At 48.9% G+C, this 16,522-nt stretch overlaps 1 protein-coding gene and 1 long non-coding RNA gene across 3 annotated transcripts; both read right to left on the bottom strand.

Annotated features, from left to right (window-relative positions):
- Positions 1-4,334: 4,334 nt before the first annotated feature.
- Positions 4,335-5,346, bottom strand: LOC144486858 (uncharacterized). Its single transcript, XR_013496345.1, has 2 exons — positions 5,149-5,346; positions 4,335-5,117 (listed from the first exon to the last, which is right to left on the bottom strand). It is a non-coding gene; the product is annotated as an uncharacterized LOC144486858 (long non-coding RNA).
- Positions 5,347-6,168: 822 nt separating this feature from the next.
- On the bottom strand, positions 6,169-15,952 carry LOC144486859 (proteinase-activated receptor 3-like). 2 transcript variants are annotated; one of them, XM_078204877.1, is made up of 2 exons: positions 15,784-15,952; positions 6,169-7,398 (listed from the first exon to the last, which is right to left on the bottom strand). In XM_078204877.1, the coding sequence occupies exons 1-2, from the start codon at positions 15,857-15,859 to the stop codon at positions 6,320-6,322; spliced, it is 1,155 nt and encodes a 384-aa protein (XP_078061003.1). In that variant the 5' UTR covers positions 15,860-15,952; the 3' UTR covers positions 6,169-6,319. The 2 variants fall into 2 exon arrangements, with proteins under 2 accessions (XP_078061003.1, XP_078061004.1); XM_078204878.1 differs by having other exon boundaries at positions 6,169-7,380; positions 15,784-15,951.
- Between the last annotated feature and the right edge of the window lie 570 nt (positions 15,953-16,522).

The following is a 16,522-nucleotide window of genomic DNA, read 5'->3' on the forward strand; positions in this document are numbered from 1 at the left end:
TGGGGGATGTGCAGCAGGGGGCGGGGCTGTGGGGGATGGGCTGTGGGGGAGGGGCTGCAGGGAAGGGTCTGCAGGGGGAGGGGCTGTGGGGGAGGGGCTGTGGGGGAGAGGCTGTGGGGGGAGGGGCTGCGGGGGAGGGACTGTGGGGGAGGGGCTGCAGGGGTGAGGGGCTGCAGGGGGGAGGGCCCACAGGGGGAGCTGCTGCGGGAGAGGGGCTGGGGGCACAGCTGCAGGGGAGGGGGTGCGGGGGAGGGGCTGCAGGGGAGGGGCTGTGGGGGAGGGGCTGCGTGGGAGGGGCTGCAGGGGAGGGGCTGCAGGGGAGGGGCTGCGGGAGACGGGCTGCGGGGTGGAGTGGATTGTGGGGGTGGGTGGGGTGAAGGTGGCGGTTGTCGATCACAAAGGGGATATTGTTCAGACTCCAACAGGAAGCTGCTGGGGAGGGTTTAAGGGTGACAGTGTGAAGGTTCTTGTGGGGGGAGGGGGAATGATGAGGGTGGGAGGGTGTGGGTGACGGGAGTGGGGGATGGTGTGGGTGGGAGGGTGCGGATGACGGGGGGATGGGGGAGGTGAGAGGGTGTGGGTGACAGGAGGGGGCAATGGTGTGGGTGGGTGGGGTCGTGGGTGACGGGGGTGGGGGGGGTCGTGGGTGACGGGGGTGGGGAGGGGGGAGGCGGAGTGGGGGCAGCAACAGTGCAGCGCAGTCCAGCACCTGAACATTCATCTCCTGACCACCGACACACGGTGCCAGCCGCGTGTACCGTCTACCAGACACACTGCAGCAACTCACCAAAGCTCCTTGGGCAGCACCTTCCAAACCCACAGCCATCTAGTAGGAGGACGGCAGCAGATACCTGGGAACACCATCACCTGGAGATTTCCCTCCGAGGCACTCACTATCCTGACTTGGAAATATATCAGGCGTTTCTTCACTGTCACTGAGTCAAAACCCTGGAACCACCTCCCTAACAGCACTGTGGGTGTACCTACATCACATGGATTGGTTCAGGAAGGCGGCTCACTGCCACCTTCTCAATTCAGGATGGGCAATTATTTATGTTTTTGCTCTCTCCAGTGACACCCACATCCTGTGAGAGGGTAATTTCTGGTGAAGACCAAGTTTAGATAAATTAGAGAGAAACATCTCGATTCAGAAACAGGAAAGAGAATTGAGAATAATAGGAACTCTTTTTATATTAAATCCGAGCTCTGTCTGTATCAAGCTTCAAATATCTGAACTCATTTGAAACAATATTTTGGGAAGAACTAACTTTAACGACCAAATTTAAACAATGCGAGTTACAGATTGATTTTGCGATCATTCCCTCCCTGTTCTGTTATCGGAGATTATGAAAAACTTTGTCCCAAAGACAATCATTTCTCACGCACGCATTTGCAGCCCTGGATTCGCACTGATTGTTTTTCCATTGTTTTTGACTGATTTCGGAAATAAAAATGTACTTTCTCATGTGTCAGTGTGGACAGAAGGCAGCCAATGTAAACAGGGGACTGATACCCTCCCATCCCTCTACCCCGATCCAGCAGTGAGGGGAAATTCCTGTCATATATTCTTAGAGGAACTAATGTAAATACTCCAGGGGGTCACAGTTCACAGCTGTGTAAGAAACTCACGTGAAGTGGCACAGAACAATCTGCTCTCTCTTTTCTACCAAGCAGCAGAATGAAAATGAAGAGCTTTTGATCTTTCCAAGATTAAAGTCCAATTTTTACCAACATTCCGGGAGCAAAAGGCAGCAAGAATACACAGCACGGTGGCAGCGAGTGCCTGTGAGTAAACCGAAAGAATTCATCGTTAATTTACAGCTGATTTGGAAAACTGACCCACATCAGCACCAGAAGAGAAACTTAAAACAGACAAAAAGAAAAACTGACCAGCAGAGAAATTACCACTTAGCAACAGCCCACGATGCACTGGGAGGCTGGTTATGTCACGGGGACATTTCCAAACTTTACAGTGGTTATCTGAAAGGTATCGACAAAGATAAGATTGGTTCTGACCCTCCCGTCGTCAGGAGACTTCAGATTCAATTTATTCAGCGGCTGGGATCTTCCTAAAGAGGACCGAAACACAACTTGTGAAAAGTCCACCCTGAACCGAATCATTGGATCTACAAAAATCAATTTCAAGGCTTCAGAGCCAATTGATAACCTTTAAACAAGATTAAAAACTGCAGCCAGAAATGAAAGGTTTAAGAACACAGGTGAAAGGTGATGAGTTCAATGAATTTGGGTTCCACACAGGCTGAAGTACTGACACGATAATTGGGGAGGATAAACTGTGCACTTTAGCAGAGCACAGGAAGCTGTCAGTAGACAGATAAACACACACTGACTATCCAGGCAGCTAACCTTCCGTCCAACCAGGAGAACTGATAAAAATATCAAGTATTAATCAATAACAAGGGAGGAGTTGGTGAGTATTACCCTTAATCTTTTATTTTCAGGTAAAGTTTATTATAGCTAGTGACATGTGTTAAGTATTAGTAAGATTTATCAGTATGAGTTACGTTTATTAGTAAGGTTTTATTTTAGCAGCAGAAAGAACAAAGAAAAGTACAGCACAGGAACAGGCCCTTCGGCCCTCCAAGCCGGTGCTGATCATTTTGCCCTAACTGAAAAAAACCTTCTACCCTTACTCGGTCCGTATCCCTCTATTCCCTCCCTATTCATGTACCCATTCAGATGCCTCTTAAATGTTGCTAATGTGCCTGCTTCCATCACCCCCTCTGGCAGCGCATTCCAGGCACCCACCACTCTCTGCATGAAAAACTTCCCCCACACATCTCCCTTAAACTTTCCCCCTCTCACCTCGAATCTGTGCCCCCTTGTAATTGACATTTCAACCCTGGGGAAAAAGCCTCTGTCTATCCACCCCTGTCTGTGCCTCTCATCATTTTGCAGACCTCTATCAGGTCTCCCCTCAGCCTCCATCTTTCCAGTGAAAACAATCCTAGTTTATTCAACCTCTCCTCACAGCCAACACCCTCGAGACCAGGCAACATCCTGGTGAATCTTCTTTATACTCTCTCCAAAGCTTCCATGTCCTTCTGGTAGTGTGGTGACCAGAACTGCACGCAATACTCCAAATGCGGCCTAACCAAGGTTTTATATAGCTACAACATGATTTCCCAACTCCTGTACTCAGTGCCCCGGCTGATGAAGGCAAGCAGGCAAAATGCCTTCTTAGTCACCTTGGCCGGCTGGTGTCTTCACCAGGGTGGTAAATGAAGCCATTCAACTGCGATGAGCTAAAGAGAACTAGACAGAGCAGCAATTTAGTGGATTATGGGCGTCGCTGGCGGGCCAGCCTTTATTGCCCATCCCTAGTTGCCCTCGGGCAGTTCGGAATCAACCACATTGCTGTGGCTCTGGAGTCACGTGTAGGCCAGACCGGGTAAGGACGGCAGATTTCTTTCCCTAAAGGACATTAGTGACCCAGATGAGTTTTCAATCAGAGAAAGAGATTGAAACTACATTCCAGAACAATGGTTACACTAATGGAAATGCACACGAACCAATCTGATAAAATGGTCAACAGTAAAGATGTCAAATAGAAATGTTAGGAAGAGAAGATACTTTCGCACATGGCCAAAATACCAGAACTAGAATACACCGAGGGCTTCCTTCACAAACGGCACATAGAGATTGTGTAAAAACTGTAAGATTGTGTTCTACTGTGATGACGTGTATTGTAGAGTGAGGTGTGTGAAGGAGACAAGGATCAACAGTTGATTGGAGAATGACACCGTCCAGAGTAAAATACGTAATTTTTGCTCAGCGCACAATCTAGCACGGAACTCAGGAAGCAACAAGCCTGGGGTACAGGAGAATCCCACACAAGGTTATATTTGGAACATTGCATAGTTGAAGCTTTCCAGTAGTGTTATGTTAAATACAAACCTCAAGGTCCCTCCATTGAATAATCAGCACATCAATTGACAAATGTTGTATAATGTTTATTTACAATGCGTGTGGAGTGGATAGAGTTTGAAGATTGCATAGGAAAGATAAAGGGGGAGGGATGTTGCGTATGTCGTGCCTGTCTCTTTAAGAGAGCGCAGCAGAAGAGGGTCACCTGAATTGAGGGGCCAATGAGAACTGAGAATGGGCGGTCGCCCCAGAGGGTGACGGCCTCTCTCGGGCAGAGTCATCGAGCAGCCATGTAGTTAACATCATAGAGACCGGAGCTGTGCTCCTGGGCAGCCCAGGACTGCAAGTTTCTCTGATCAATAACGACCTTTTGTTCCGGACAATCACTTGACGATTCTGGAATGTCACAACAGACTCCACTGATTAAAGTTACAAGGAAAAGACACAATGAGCAAATTTGGTTTAATAAATCAAATTACAAATCAACTGTCACATTAACAGTAAAATATTGTCCAAACATTGTAAAAATATAAAGCTTTCGGAATACTGGTGAGGAAGGAATTGGAAGCAGGGAGATAAATTCAGTAATTTAGACTCAGCCGGGACTCTGGAACTTTCAGACTCACAGCTCTTTCATTTGGGATTGCAGTTTGGACAAGGGGTCAAAGGAAGTCCCTTTCTCATTACTGTGGTAAAGAAAAGATTCTTAGTTAGTCAAGGAAAACATTCCATTTCACCAAGGCTCCCTGGAAAGCTGCCAGCAGAGAAATTCCCACGAGAATTTACCCTCAGATATTTATCAGCAGTGAGGAGATTGAACGCAGTTCAGAAGTTCTTTGGGGTAAGACATTGAGTAGAGAACGAGAGTCTGAGATATGACTAAAATGGAGAAGGCTCCAGGAGTTTGGGATCATCTAGTGGATGTGGAATGTGGTTTACTGCTGCATTCATCTCCCTTTGAAGTGAAGGAGAGGCTGAAATATTAAGCTGAGAACAGAACTGGAGAGAGACCAAAATAATTCCAGAAAGTATTTTCAAATGTTAGGGAGAAAGAGAGACAGATTCTGGAGTGAAACAGTGAGTTACATAGAAATGTACAAACTATAGGTAATCACAGGACAAATGTAGGCAAATCCCAAATCCCCAAACTAATCCCACTGCCCCGCACTTTCCCTCTAGCCTTGCATCAATCCCAAACTAATCCCACTGCCCCGCACTTTCCCTCTAGCCTTGCATCAATCCCAAACTGATCCCACTAACCCTGCATCAATCCCAAACTAATCCCACTGCCCCGCACTTTCCCTATAGCCTTGCATCAATCCCAAACTGATCCCACTAACCCTGCATCAATCCCAAACTAATCCCACTGCCCTGCACTTTCCCTCTAGCCTTGCATCAATCCCAAACTGATCCCACTAACCCTGCATCAATCCCAAACTAATCCCACTGCCCCGCTCTCTCCCCATAGCCCTGTATCAATCCCAAACTATTCCCACTGCCCCGCTCTCTCCCCGTGGCCCTGTATCAATCCCCAAACTAATCCCACTGCCCCACACTTTCCCTCTAGCCTTGCATCAATCCCAAACTGATCCCACTGCCCCGCTCTCTCCCCATAGCCCTGTATCAATCCCCAAACTAATCCCTCTGCCCCACTCTCTCCCCATAGCCCTGTATCAATCCCAAACTAATCCCACTGCCCCGCTCTCTCCCCATAGCCCTGTATCAATCACCAAACTAATCCCTCTGCCCCGCTCTCTCCCCACAGCCCTGTATCAATCCCCAAACTAATCCCACTGCCCTGCTCTCTCCCCATAGCCCTGTATCAATCCCAAACTAATCCCACTGCCCCGCTCTCTCCCCATAGCCCTGTATCAATCCCCAAACTAATCCCACTGCCCTGCTCTCTCCCCATAGCCCTGTATCAATCCCAAACTAATCCCACTGCCCTGCTCTCTCCCCATAGCCCTGTATCAATCCCCAAACTAATCCCACTGCCCCGCGCTCTCCCCATAGCCCTGTATCAATCCCAAACTAATCCCACTGTCCCACTCTCTCCCCATAGCCCTGTATCAATCCCAAACTAATCCCACTGCCCCGCGCTCTCCCCATAGCCCTGTATCAATCACCAAACTAATCCCTCTGCCCCGCTCTCTCCCCACAGCCCTGTATCAATCCCCAAACTAATCCCACTGCCCCGCGCTCTCCCCATAGCCCTGTATCAATCCCCAAACTAATCCCACTGCCCCACTCTCTCGCCACAGCCCTGTATCAATCCCCAAACTAATCCCTCTGCCCCGCTCTCTCCCCACAGCCCTGTATGAATCCCAAACTAATCCCACTGCTTTTTTGACTCTCAGGAAATTCCCTATCTGAATCCTTGGGTTTCTCTGGATCTGAACCGTTCACACATTCCCGTTCATTCCCATTCCAGTTAAACTCGCCTCGCTGCTCCCAAGGTCCTGGATGCTGACGAGGTGTCTGTGTGAATCAGTGTTTTCCTGGAGCCTTCACCTTTAACTTTCCGAAACAATCTAGAGCTTCTCACCTTCGCCCTAAACTCATCGGAGATGTAATAGTAAATAAACGGGTCGATACAGGAATTGAAAGCACTCAGCGCCAGAAACAGCATATAAACTAAATACAGCTCACTGCTGTCTGTCAGCCGAAACTCTGAGTAATGGATCAGCAGAATTATATTACTGGGAGTGAAACAGACTAAATACACGGTCAGCACCAACAACATCGCTCTGATAGCCTTTGTATATTTACTATCATTGGCCACCAGTGTTTTGATTATCGACACGTAGCAGAATATAGTAACAAGACACGGAATGAGGAACTCAAACACAACCAAACACACAAAGTAATAAAAGAAATAACCAGACTGCAAGTTCCTTGGCAAAGCATCGTGACAGGTGGTGATGTTCAGATCCTGGATTGGGTATGTCTGTCTCTGGAGAAGGAAGGGTAACATGGAGATGAGAGCAAGCAGCCAAATAACTGAGCAGCAACACACAGCGAAGCGATTGTCCCTGAAACGCTTGGAGAGAAAGGGATGGACCAGAGCAAAGTATCTGTCGATGCTGATGAAGGTCAGCAGCAGGATGGAGCAGTACATGTTCCCATAGAAGAAGGCGGTCACTGTCCGGCACAGACCCTCGCCAAAGAGCCAGTCGTTGCCCAGGAGGTGGTAGGAGATCTTGAAGGGCAGCACGAGGGTCAGGAGAAGGTCGGCAGTGGCCAGGTTGATCAGGAAGATGGTGGTTGGCAGCCGCTGGACCTCAGTAATGAGATTGTAAAAGGCCATCCCATTGGTCGGAAGGCCAATTACAAAGATGATAATGTAAAGGGCTGGGGTGACGGCTGTGGTTAGGCTGCTGTGTAGGTGATACTTCCCCGATTTATTGACAAAGTGTTTCGGATCTTCTGAGAACTTTGCTGTAATTGTTTCAAGCACAAGCACTCTTCCAAGTGAACTGGATCCCGAGGACTCTATGCAGAGAATAGAAACTGAAGGATTAGAATGAGAGGTTGCTGTTAGTCTGTAATATTCCCCAATCTTTTCAAAGATTCTTCTCCGCTCCATTTCTTTACTTTGACCTCTCAGAGTCTGAAGTCTCTTTCACCATCAATAACACGACCCTTAACAGGGAAGGGGAATCACTTCCATGTTGGAAGATTCAGTGAATAAAAATCAAGGGGTTGAGGGGAATGAGTGTTTTTGCAAAGGCAGCAGTGATGCTGGAATCATACAATGATACAACGAGGCCATTCAGCCCATCATACCGGTGCAAGGCTGAAATGATCAATGATATCACACTGGAAAGGTGAAGGGTTGGAGATTGCAAGGCGTCACAGACTGCTGAAGGAAGAGAGCAAAGAGAGAGAGAGAGGGAGACGGAGCAAGACAGTGTGGCAGATTGAGCGCTAATCTCGACCTCATTTATAACAGGCTCAGGACAGGCTCAGGACAGGCTCAGGACAGGCTCAGGACAAACTCAATCATTTGGTGAAAGCTGAATGTGAATCTAGTGAGATCTGAGGATCATTTATTAACATTCTTAACCTGTCGAATCACCTCAAACTCCTTATGTTCACAACCACCCCCCTAGCCCCAACCCCCAGCACCACCACCTACCCCCAGCCTGTAGCCCATGCCCTAGCCCCACCCCCTAGCCCCACCCCCTAGCCCCACCCCTAGCCCCACCCCCTAGCCCCACCCCCTAGCCCCACCCCTAGCCCCACCCCCTAGCTCCACCCTGTCGCCCCACCCCCTAACCCCACCCCCCAGCTCCCCACCCTAGCCTCACCCCCTAGCCCCCCGCCCGAGCCCCAGCCCCTAGCCACACCCCCTAACCTCACCCCCTAACCCCACCCTGAGCCCCACTCCCTAGCCCCACCCCCTAACCCCACCCCGAGCCCCACCCCTTAGCCCCACCTCCTAGCCCCACCCCCTAGCCCCACCCCCTAGCCCCACCCTGTCGCCCCACCCCCTAACCCCACCCCCTAACCCCACCCCCTAGCTCCCCACCCTAGCCTCACCCCCTAGCCCCCCGCCCGAGCCCCAGCCCCCATCCCCACCCCCTAACCTCACCCCCTAACCCCACCCCGAGCCCCACTCCCTAGCCCCACCCCTAGCCCCATGCCCTAGCCCCACCCCCTAGCCCCACCCCTAACCCCACCCATAGCCCCACCCCCTAGCCCATGCCCTAGCCCCACCCCTAACCCAGCCCCTAACCCCACCCCTAGCCCCACCCCCTAGCCCCACCCCCTAGCCCCACCCCCTAACCCCACCCCCTAACCCCACCCCCTAGCCCCACCCTCTAGCCCCACACCCCAGCCCCACCCCCTAGCCCCCCACCCTCGCCTCACCCCCTAGCCCCCTGCCCTAGCCCCACCCCCTAGTACCACCCCCTAGTACCACCCCCCTCGGTCTCACTCTTCTTGCACCTCCTTTAGAATTCTACCACTTCTCCTCATTCCTCGCCCCGCGATGCAATACCTCACTTTTCCCTGCAACACATTTTAGCTTCCAAGAGCCTGGACACGTTTGAATCTATTGTCCTGAAGCCTGTCAATAAGTCATGGCAGGGGAGCTCATAGTTGTGGCATGTGCCTCCTGCTGTATGTGGGAAGCCAGGAACATTTCCAGTGCCCAGTGCCAACATGTGTGCAAGAGTGTCTCCAGCTGCAGCTCCTGGAAGCTTGCATTTCGGAGCTGGAGCGGTGTCTGGAGACACTGTGGAGCATCCATGAGGTGGAGAGTATCGTGGATAGCATGAATAGAGAGGTGGTCACACCACAGGCTCAGACTCCACAAGCAGGAAGGGAATGGGCGACCACCAGGCAGAGCAGGAGAGCTAGGCAGGCAGTGCAGGAAGCTCCTGTGACCATTCCCCTGCAAGACAGATATACGGCTTTGGATACTGTTGCAGGGAATGGCCTTTCAGGGGAAAACAGCAACAACCAAATCCATGGCACCATGGTTGGTTCTGCTGCAGAGGGGAGGGGTAAAACGTGTGCCAGTGCAATAGTTACAGGGGATTAATTTGTAAGGGGAATAGACAGGCGTTTCCATGGCTGCAAATGAGACTCCAGGATGGTACGTTGCCTCCCTGGTGCTCGGGTCAAGGCTGTCTCAGAGGGTGCAACTGAAGGAGGTCAGTATTGGTAGAGAAATGGTGTTGGGGAAATTGATGGGATTGAAGGCAGATAAATCCCCAGGGTCTGATATTCTACACCCCAGAGTACTTAAGTAAGTGTCCCTAGAAATAGTGGATGCATTGGTGGTCATCTTTCAAGATTCTACAGACTCTGGAACAGTTCCTACAGATTGGAGGGTAGCGAATGTAACCCCATATCTAAAAAGGGAGTTTGAGAGATTACAGGGAACTATAGATCAGTCAGCCTGATGTCGGTTGTGGGGAAAGTTCTAGAATCCATTATAAAAGATTTAATAGCAGAGCATTTGGAAACCGTGGCAGAAACGGACAGAGTCAGCATGGATTTACAAAGGGGAAATCATGCTTGACAAATCTACTGGAATTCTTCAAGGGTGTAACGAGTAGAGTTGATGAGGGGGAGCCAGTGGATGTGGCTAATTTAGACATAAGAAATTAGTGTGTAAAATTAAAGTGTGTGGGATTGGGGGAAGTGTACTGAGATGGATTGGTTGGCAGACAGGAAACAAAGAGTAGGAATAAATGGGTCTTTTTCCGAATGTCAGGCAGTGACTAGTGGGGTACCGCAGGGATCGGTGCCGGGACTCCAGCTATTCACTGTATATAGTAATGATTTAGATGGGGGAATTAAATGTAATGTCTTCAAATTTGCAGATGACACAAAGTTGGGTGGGAGGGTGAGCTGTGAGAAGGATGCAGAGATGCTTCAGTGTGATTTGGACAGACTGAGTGAGTGGGCAAATGCATGGCAGATGCAGTATAATGTGGATAAATGTGAGGTTTGGCAGCAAAACAAGGAAGGTAGATTATTGTCTGAATGGCTATAGATTGAGAGAGAGGATGTGCAATGGGACCTTGCTGCCCTAATGCATCAGTCGCTGAAAGTAAGCATGTAGGTGCAGGAGGCAGTAAAGGCAAATTTTATGTTGGCCTTCATAGCGAGAGGATTTGGGTACAGGAACAGGGATGTCTTGCTGCAATTATACAAGGCCTTGGTGAAACCACACCTGGAATATTGTGAGCAAGTTTGGACTCCTTACCTGAGGATGTTCTTGCTCTAGAGGGAGAGCAGTGAAGGTTTATCAGGCTGATTCCTGGAATGGTGGGACTGACGTATGAGGAGAGATTGAGTCAGTTTGGATTATGTTCGCTGGAGTTCAGAAGAATGAGGGAGGATCTCACAGAAACCTATAAAATTCTAACAGCACTAGACAGGGTAGATGCAGGAAGGATGTTCCCGATGGTGAGGGAGTCCAGAGTCAGGGGTCACAGTCTGAGAATACGGGGTAAACTGATTTAGGAAAATGAGGAAAGATTTCTTCACCCAGAGAGTGGTGAGGCAGTTGAAGCCAAAACATAGTATATTTTCAAGAAGCGGTTAGATAGAGCTCTTGGGGCGAAGGGGATCGAAGGACATGGAGGGAAGATTGCTTCAGGTTACTGAGTTGGATGATCAGCCATAAACATAATGAATAGTGGGGCAGGTCCAAAGGTCTGAATGGCTGCCTCCTGCTCCGATTTTATATGTTTCCCTGATACACAGTCCCCATCAAACACTCCCAGGACAGGTACAGCACGGGGTTAGATACAGAGTAAAGCTCCCTCTACACAGTCCCCATCAAACACTCCCAGGACAGGTACAGCACGGGGTTAGATACAGAGTAAAGCTCCCGCTACACTGTCCCCATCAAACACTCCCAGGACAGGTACAGCACGGGGTTAGATAGAGAGTAAAGCTCTCTCTACACTGTCCCCATCAAACACTCCCAGGACAGGTACAGCACGGGGTTAGATAGAGAGTAAAGCTCTCTCTACACTGTCCCCATCAAACACTCCCAGGACAGGTACAGCACGGGGTTAGATACAGAGTAAAGCTCCCTCTACACTGTCCCCATTAAACACTCCCAGGACAGGTACAGCACGGGGTTAGATAGAGAGTAAAGCTCTCTCTACACTGTCCCCATCAAACACTCCCAGGACAGGTACAGCACGGGGTTAGATACAGAGTAAAACTCCTTCTACACTGTCCCCATCAAACACTCCCAGGACAGTGTACTGTCAGGGAAAGGCACGAATGAAAAGTGGAACTTTTTCAAGGAACAAATACTGTGTGTCCTTGATAGGTATGTCCCTGTCAGGCAGGGAGGAAATGGCCGAGTGAGGGAACCATGGTTCACAAAAGAGGTGGAATGTCTTGTGAAAAGGAAGAGGGAAGCTTATGTAGGGATGAGGAAACAAGGTTCAGACGGCTTGATTGAGGGCTACAAGTTAGCAAGGAATGAGCTGAAAAAGGGGCTTAGGAGAGCTAGGAGGGGACATGAGAAGTCCTTGGCGGGTCGGGTCAAGGAAAACCCCAAGGCTTTTTACTCTTGTGTGAGGAATAAAAGAATGACCAGGGTGAGGTCAGGGCCGGTCAAGGACAGTAGTGGGAACTTGTGTATGGAGTCAGTAGAGATAGGAGAGGTGATGAATGAATGCTTTTCTTCAGTGTTCACCAAGGAGAGGGGCCATGTTTTTGAGGAAGAGAAGGTGTTACAGGTTAATAGGCTGGAGGAAGTAGATGTTCGGAGGGAGGATGTACTAGCAGTTTTGAATAAACTGAAGGTCGATAAGTCCCCTGGGCCTGATGAAATATATCCTAGGATTCTTTGGGAGGCAAGGAATGAGATTGCAGAGCCTTTGGCTTTGATCTTTGGATCCTCACTGCCCATGGGGATGGTGCCAGAGGACTGGAGAATGGCAAATGTTGTTCCTCTGTTTAATAAAGGGAATAGAAATGACCCTGGTAATTATAGACCAGTTATTCTTACTTCGGTGGTTGGTAAATTGATGGAAAAGGTCCTTAGGGATGGGATTTACGACCATTTAGAAAAATGCGGATTAATCCGGGATAGTCAGCATGGATTCGTGAAGGGCAAGTCGTGCCTCACAAATTTGATTGAATCTTTTGAGGAGGTAACTAAGTGTGTTGATGAAGGTAGGGCAGTTGATGTCATATACATGGATTTTAGTAAGGCGTTTGATAAGGTCCCCCATAGTCGGCTTATGATGAAAGTGAGGAGGTGTGGGATAGAGGGAAAGTTGGCCGATTGGATAGGTAACTGGCTATCTGATCGAAGACAGAGGGTGGTGGTGGATGGAAATTTTTCAGACTGGAGGCAGGTTGCTAGCGGAGTGCCACAAGGATCAGTGCTTGGTCCTCAGCTCTTTGTGATTTTTATTAATGACTTAGAGGAGGGGGCTGAAGGGTGGATCAGTAAATTTGCTGATGACACCATGATTGGTGAAGTAGTGGATGAGGTGGAGGGCTGTTGTAGGCTGCAAAGAGACATAGATAGGATGCAAAGCTGGGCTGAAAAATGGCAGATGGAGTTTAACCCTGATAAATGTGAGGTGATTCATTTTGGTAGGACAAATTTAAATGTGGATTACAGGGTCAAAAGTAGGGTTCTGAAGACTGTGGAGGAACAGAGAGATCTTGGGGTCCATATCCACGGATCTCTGAAGGTTGCCACTCAAGTGGATAGAGATGTGAAGAAGGCCTATAGTGTGTGAGCTTTTATTAACAGGGGGTTGGAGTTTGAGAGCCGTGGGGTTATGCTGCAACTGTACAGGACCTTGGTGAGACCACATTTGGAATATTGTGTGCAGTTCTGGTCACCTTACTATAAGAAGGTTGTGGAAGCGCTGGAAAGAGTGCAGAGGAGATTTACCAGGATGCTGCCTGGTTTGGAGGGTAGGTCTTATGAGGAAAGGTTGAGGGAGCTAGGGCTGTTCTCTCTGGAGCGGAGGAGGCTGAGGGGAGACTTAATGGAGATTTATAAAATGATGAAGGGGATAGATAGAGTGAATGTTCAAAGACTATTTCCTCGGGTGAATGGAGCTATTACAAGGGGGCATAACTATAGGGTTCGTGGTGGGAGATATAGGAAGGATGTCCGAGGTAGGTTCTTTACTCAGAGAGTGGTTGGGGTGTGGAATGGACTGCCTGCAGTGATAGTGGAGTCAGGCACTTTAGGAACATTTAAGCGGTTATTGGATAGGCACATGGAGCACACCAGGATGATAGGGAGTGGGATAGCTTGATCTTGGTCTCAGATAAAGCTCGGCACAACATCATGGGCCGAAGGGCCTGTTCTGTGCTGTACTGTTCTATGTTCTATGACAGATACAGCACGGGTTTAGATACAGGGTAAAGCTCCCTCTACACTGTCCCCATCAAACACTCCCAGGACAGTTACAGCGCAGGGTTAGATACAAAGTAAAGCCCCCTCTACACTGTCCCCATCAAACACTCCCAGGACAGATACAGCATGGGGTTAGACACAGAGTAAAGCTCCCTCTACACTGTCCCCCATCAAACACTCCCAAGACAGTTACAGCACAGGGTTAGATACAGAGTAAAGCTCCATCTACACTGTCGCCATCAAACATTCCCAGGACAGGTACAGCACGGGGTTAGATACTTAGTTAATGGTAGGGCGTTGGGGAGAGTTACAAAACAAAGGGATCGAGGGGTACATGTTCATAGCTCCTTGAAAGTGGAGGCACAGGTGGACAGAGTGGTGAAGAAGGCATTCGGCATGCTTGGTTTCGTCAGTTAGAACATTGAATACAGGAGTTGGAGTGTCTTGTTGAAGTTGTACAAGACATTGGTAAGGCCACACTTGGAATACTGTGCGCAGTTCTGGTCACCCTATTATAGAAAGGATATTATTGAACTAGAAAGAGTGCAGAAAAGATTTACTAGGATGCTACAGGGCCTTGATGGTTTGAGTTATAAGGAGAGGCTGGATAGACTGGGACTTTTTTCTCTGAAGCGTAGGAGGCTGAGGGGTGATCTTATAGAGGTCTACAAAATAATGAGGGGCACAGATCAGCTGGATAGTCAATATCTTTTCCCAAAGGTAGGGAAGTCTAAAACTAGAGGGCATAGGTTTAAGGTGAGAGAGGAGAGATACAAAAGTGTCCAGAGGGGCAATTTTTTCACACAGAGGGTGGTGAGCGTCTGGAACAAGCTGCCAGAGGTAGTAGTAGAGGCGGGTACAATTTTGTCTTTGAAAAACCATCCAGACAGTTACATAGGTAAGATGGGTATAGAGGGATATTGGCCAAATGCGGGGAATTGGGTCTATCTTAGGGGTTTAAAAAAAAGGTTGGCATGGACAAGTTGGGTCGAAGGGCCTGTTTCTATGTTGTAAACCTCTATGACTCTATGAGAGACAGAGTAAAGCTCCCTCAACACTGTCCCCATCAAATACTCCCAGGACAGGTACAGCACGGGGTTAGATACAGAGTAAAGCTCCCTCTACACTGTCCCCCATCAGACACTTCCAGGACAGGTACAGCATGGGATTGGATACAGAGTAAAGCTCCCTCTACACTGTCCCCCATCAAACACTCCCAGGACAGGTACAGCACGGGGTTAGATACAGAGTAAAGCTCCCTCTACACTGTCCCCCATCAATCACTCCCAGGACAGGTACAGCACGGGATTAGATACAGAGTAAAGCTCCCTCTACACTGTCCCCATCAAACACTATAAGAAGTTTAACAACACCAGGTTAAAGTCCAACAAGTTTATTTCATAGCAAAAGCCACAAGCTTTCGGAGCCTTAAGCTCCTTCTCCAGGTGAGTGGGAATTCTGTTCACAAACAGGGCATATAAAGACACGAACTCAATTTACAGAATAATGGTTGGAATGCGAATCCTTACAGCTAATCAAGTCTTAAAGGTACAAACAATGTGAGTGGAGAGAGCATTAATACAGGTTAAAGAGATGTGTATTGTCTCCAGACAGGACAGCCAGTGAGACTCTGCAAGTGCAGGCAAGCTGTGGGGGTTACAGATAGTGTGACATGAACCCAATATCCTGGTTGAGGCCGTCCTCATGTGTGCGGAACTTCCCATCAAACACTCCCAGGACAGGGACAGCACGGGGGTTAGATACAGAGTAAAGCTCCCTCTACGCTGTATAGTTCAACACTTTCCAGGGGCTGCATGCTGTTCAGTTTGAGCACAGGTTGGGTGTAGTGTGAGTTCAATGTTGAATTGAGGACGGCTATTTTCCGTATCATGGAGAGTGATTGAGAATTTCGGAACAGGGGAAGGCACAGATTAAACATCAAGAGGAACGGTCATTTCTTGTTTCTGCTGTTTTGGATGCAGATTTACGTACTGCCTGGCCTGACCCTGGGAAACAGAAAGTCTTACCTTCGTCTGAATGAGCCAGGCCTGCACATGTGAAAACTGAGAGAGCGAGTGTGTGGAATATTCCAGTGAAGTCCATAGTTCCCGAACCACACAGCTCATTCTCGGGACACCAGCTGGCTCTGGATTGACTGGTTCCAAGGTCTTTTATTCTGGGAGATGATGATGAGACTCTGGGAAATCTGTCACCCTCAGATGGGAACATGCGTCATATTCAGGCATTAACGCTGCTCTTTATCACAAACCCTCAGCAACTCCAGAAGCCACAAATTCTGCCTCGTTCTAATCATCAATTAGCAGCAGTGGGAAAATTAACCCACAAATCTCCCTGTTCTTACACTTTAGCTTTTAATTAATTTACACATTTTTTGCAGAAACGGAAATGTACTGGTTAAAAACGAAGAAATGAAATGAGTGTGACACTGAGTTACCAGGTTAAACACTTAGGGACTGGACTCAGACGGGGCTTTTTGAGGCCAATAGGAGCCTGAATGACTCCACCCAGACATTGCTGAGGGCAACAATTCTCCAAATTTCCTGTCCTGGGTGTCCCAGTACCCATGGTGCATTGGCCACAGAAGATGCTGTCATTGGACGAGGAATCCAGAGGTTTGGACAGAGGATCTGTGTGAGGGTGTGTGTGAGGGTGTGTATGAGGGTGTGTGAGTGTGAGGGTGCGTGTGAGGGTCTTTGTGAGGGTGTATGAGTGTGAGGGTGTGTGTGAGGGTGTGTGTGAGTGTGA

The sequence above is a fragment of the Mustelus asterias genome, unplaced genomic scaffold (assembly GCF_964213995.1).
Source record: "Mustelus asterias unplaced genomic scaffold, sMusAst1.hap1.1 HAP1_SCAFFOLD_495, whole genome shotgun sequence".
NCBI lineage: Eukaryota > Metazoa > Chordata > Chondrichthyes > Carcharhiniformes > Triakidae > Mustelus > Mustelus asterias.

Coding starts and splice junctions, on each gene's coding strand:
- LOC144486859 (XM_078204877.1), bottom strand. CDS start 15,859: ATGGACTTCACTGGAATATTCCACACACTCGCTCTCTCAGTTTTCACA. Junction 7,399..15,783: donor CCTGGCTCATTCAGACGAAG/GTAAGACTTTCT, acceptor CTAATCCTTCAG/TTTCTATTCTCTGCATAGAG.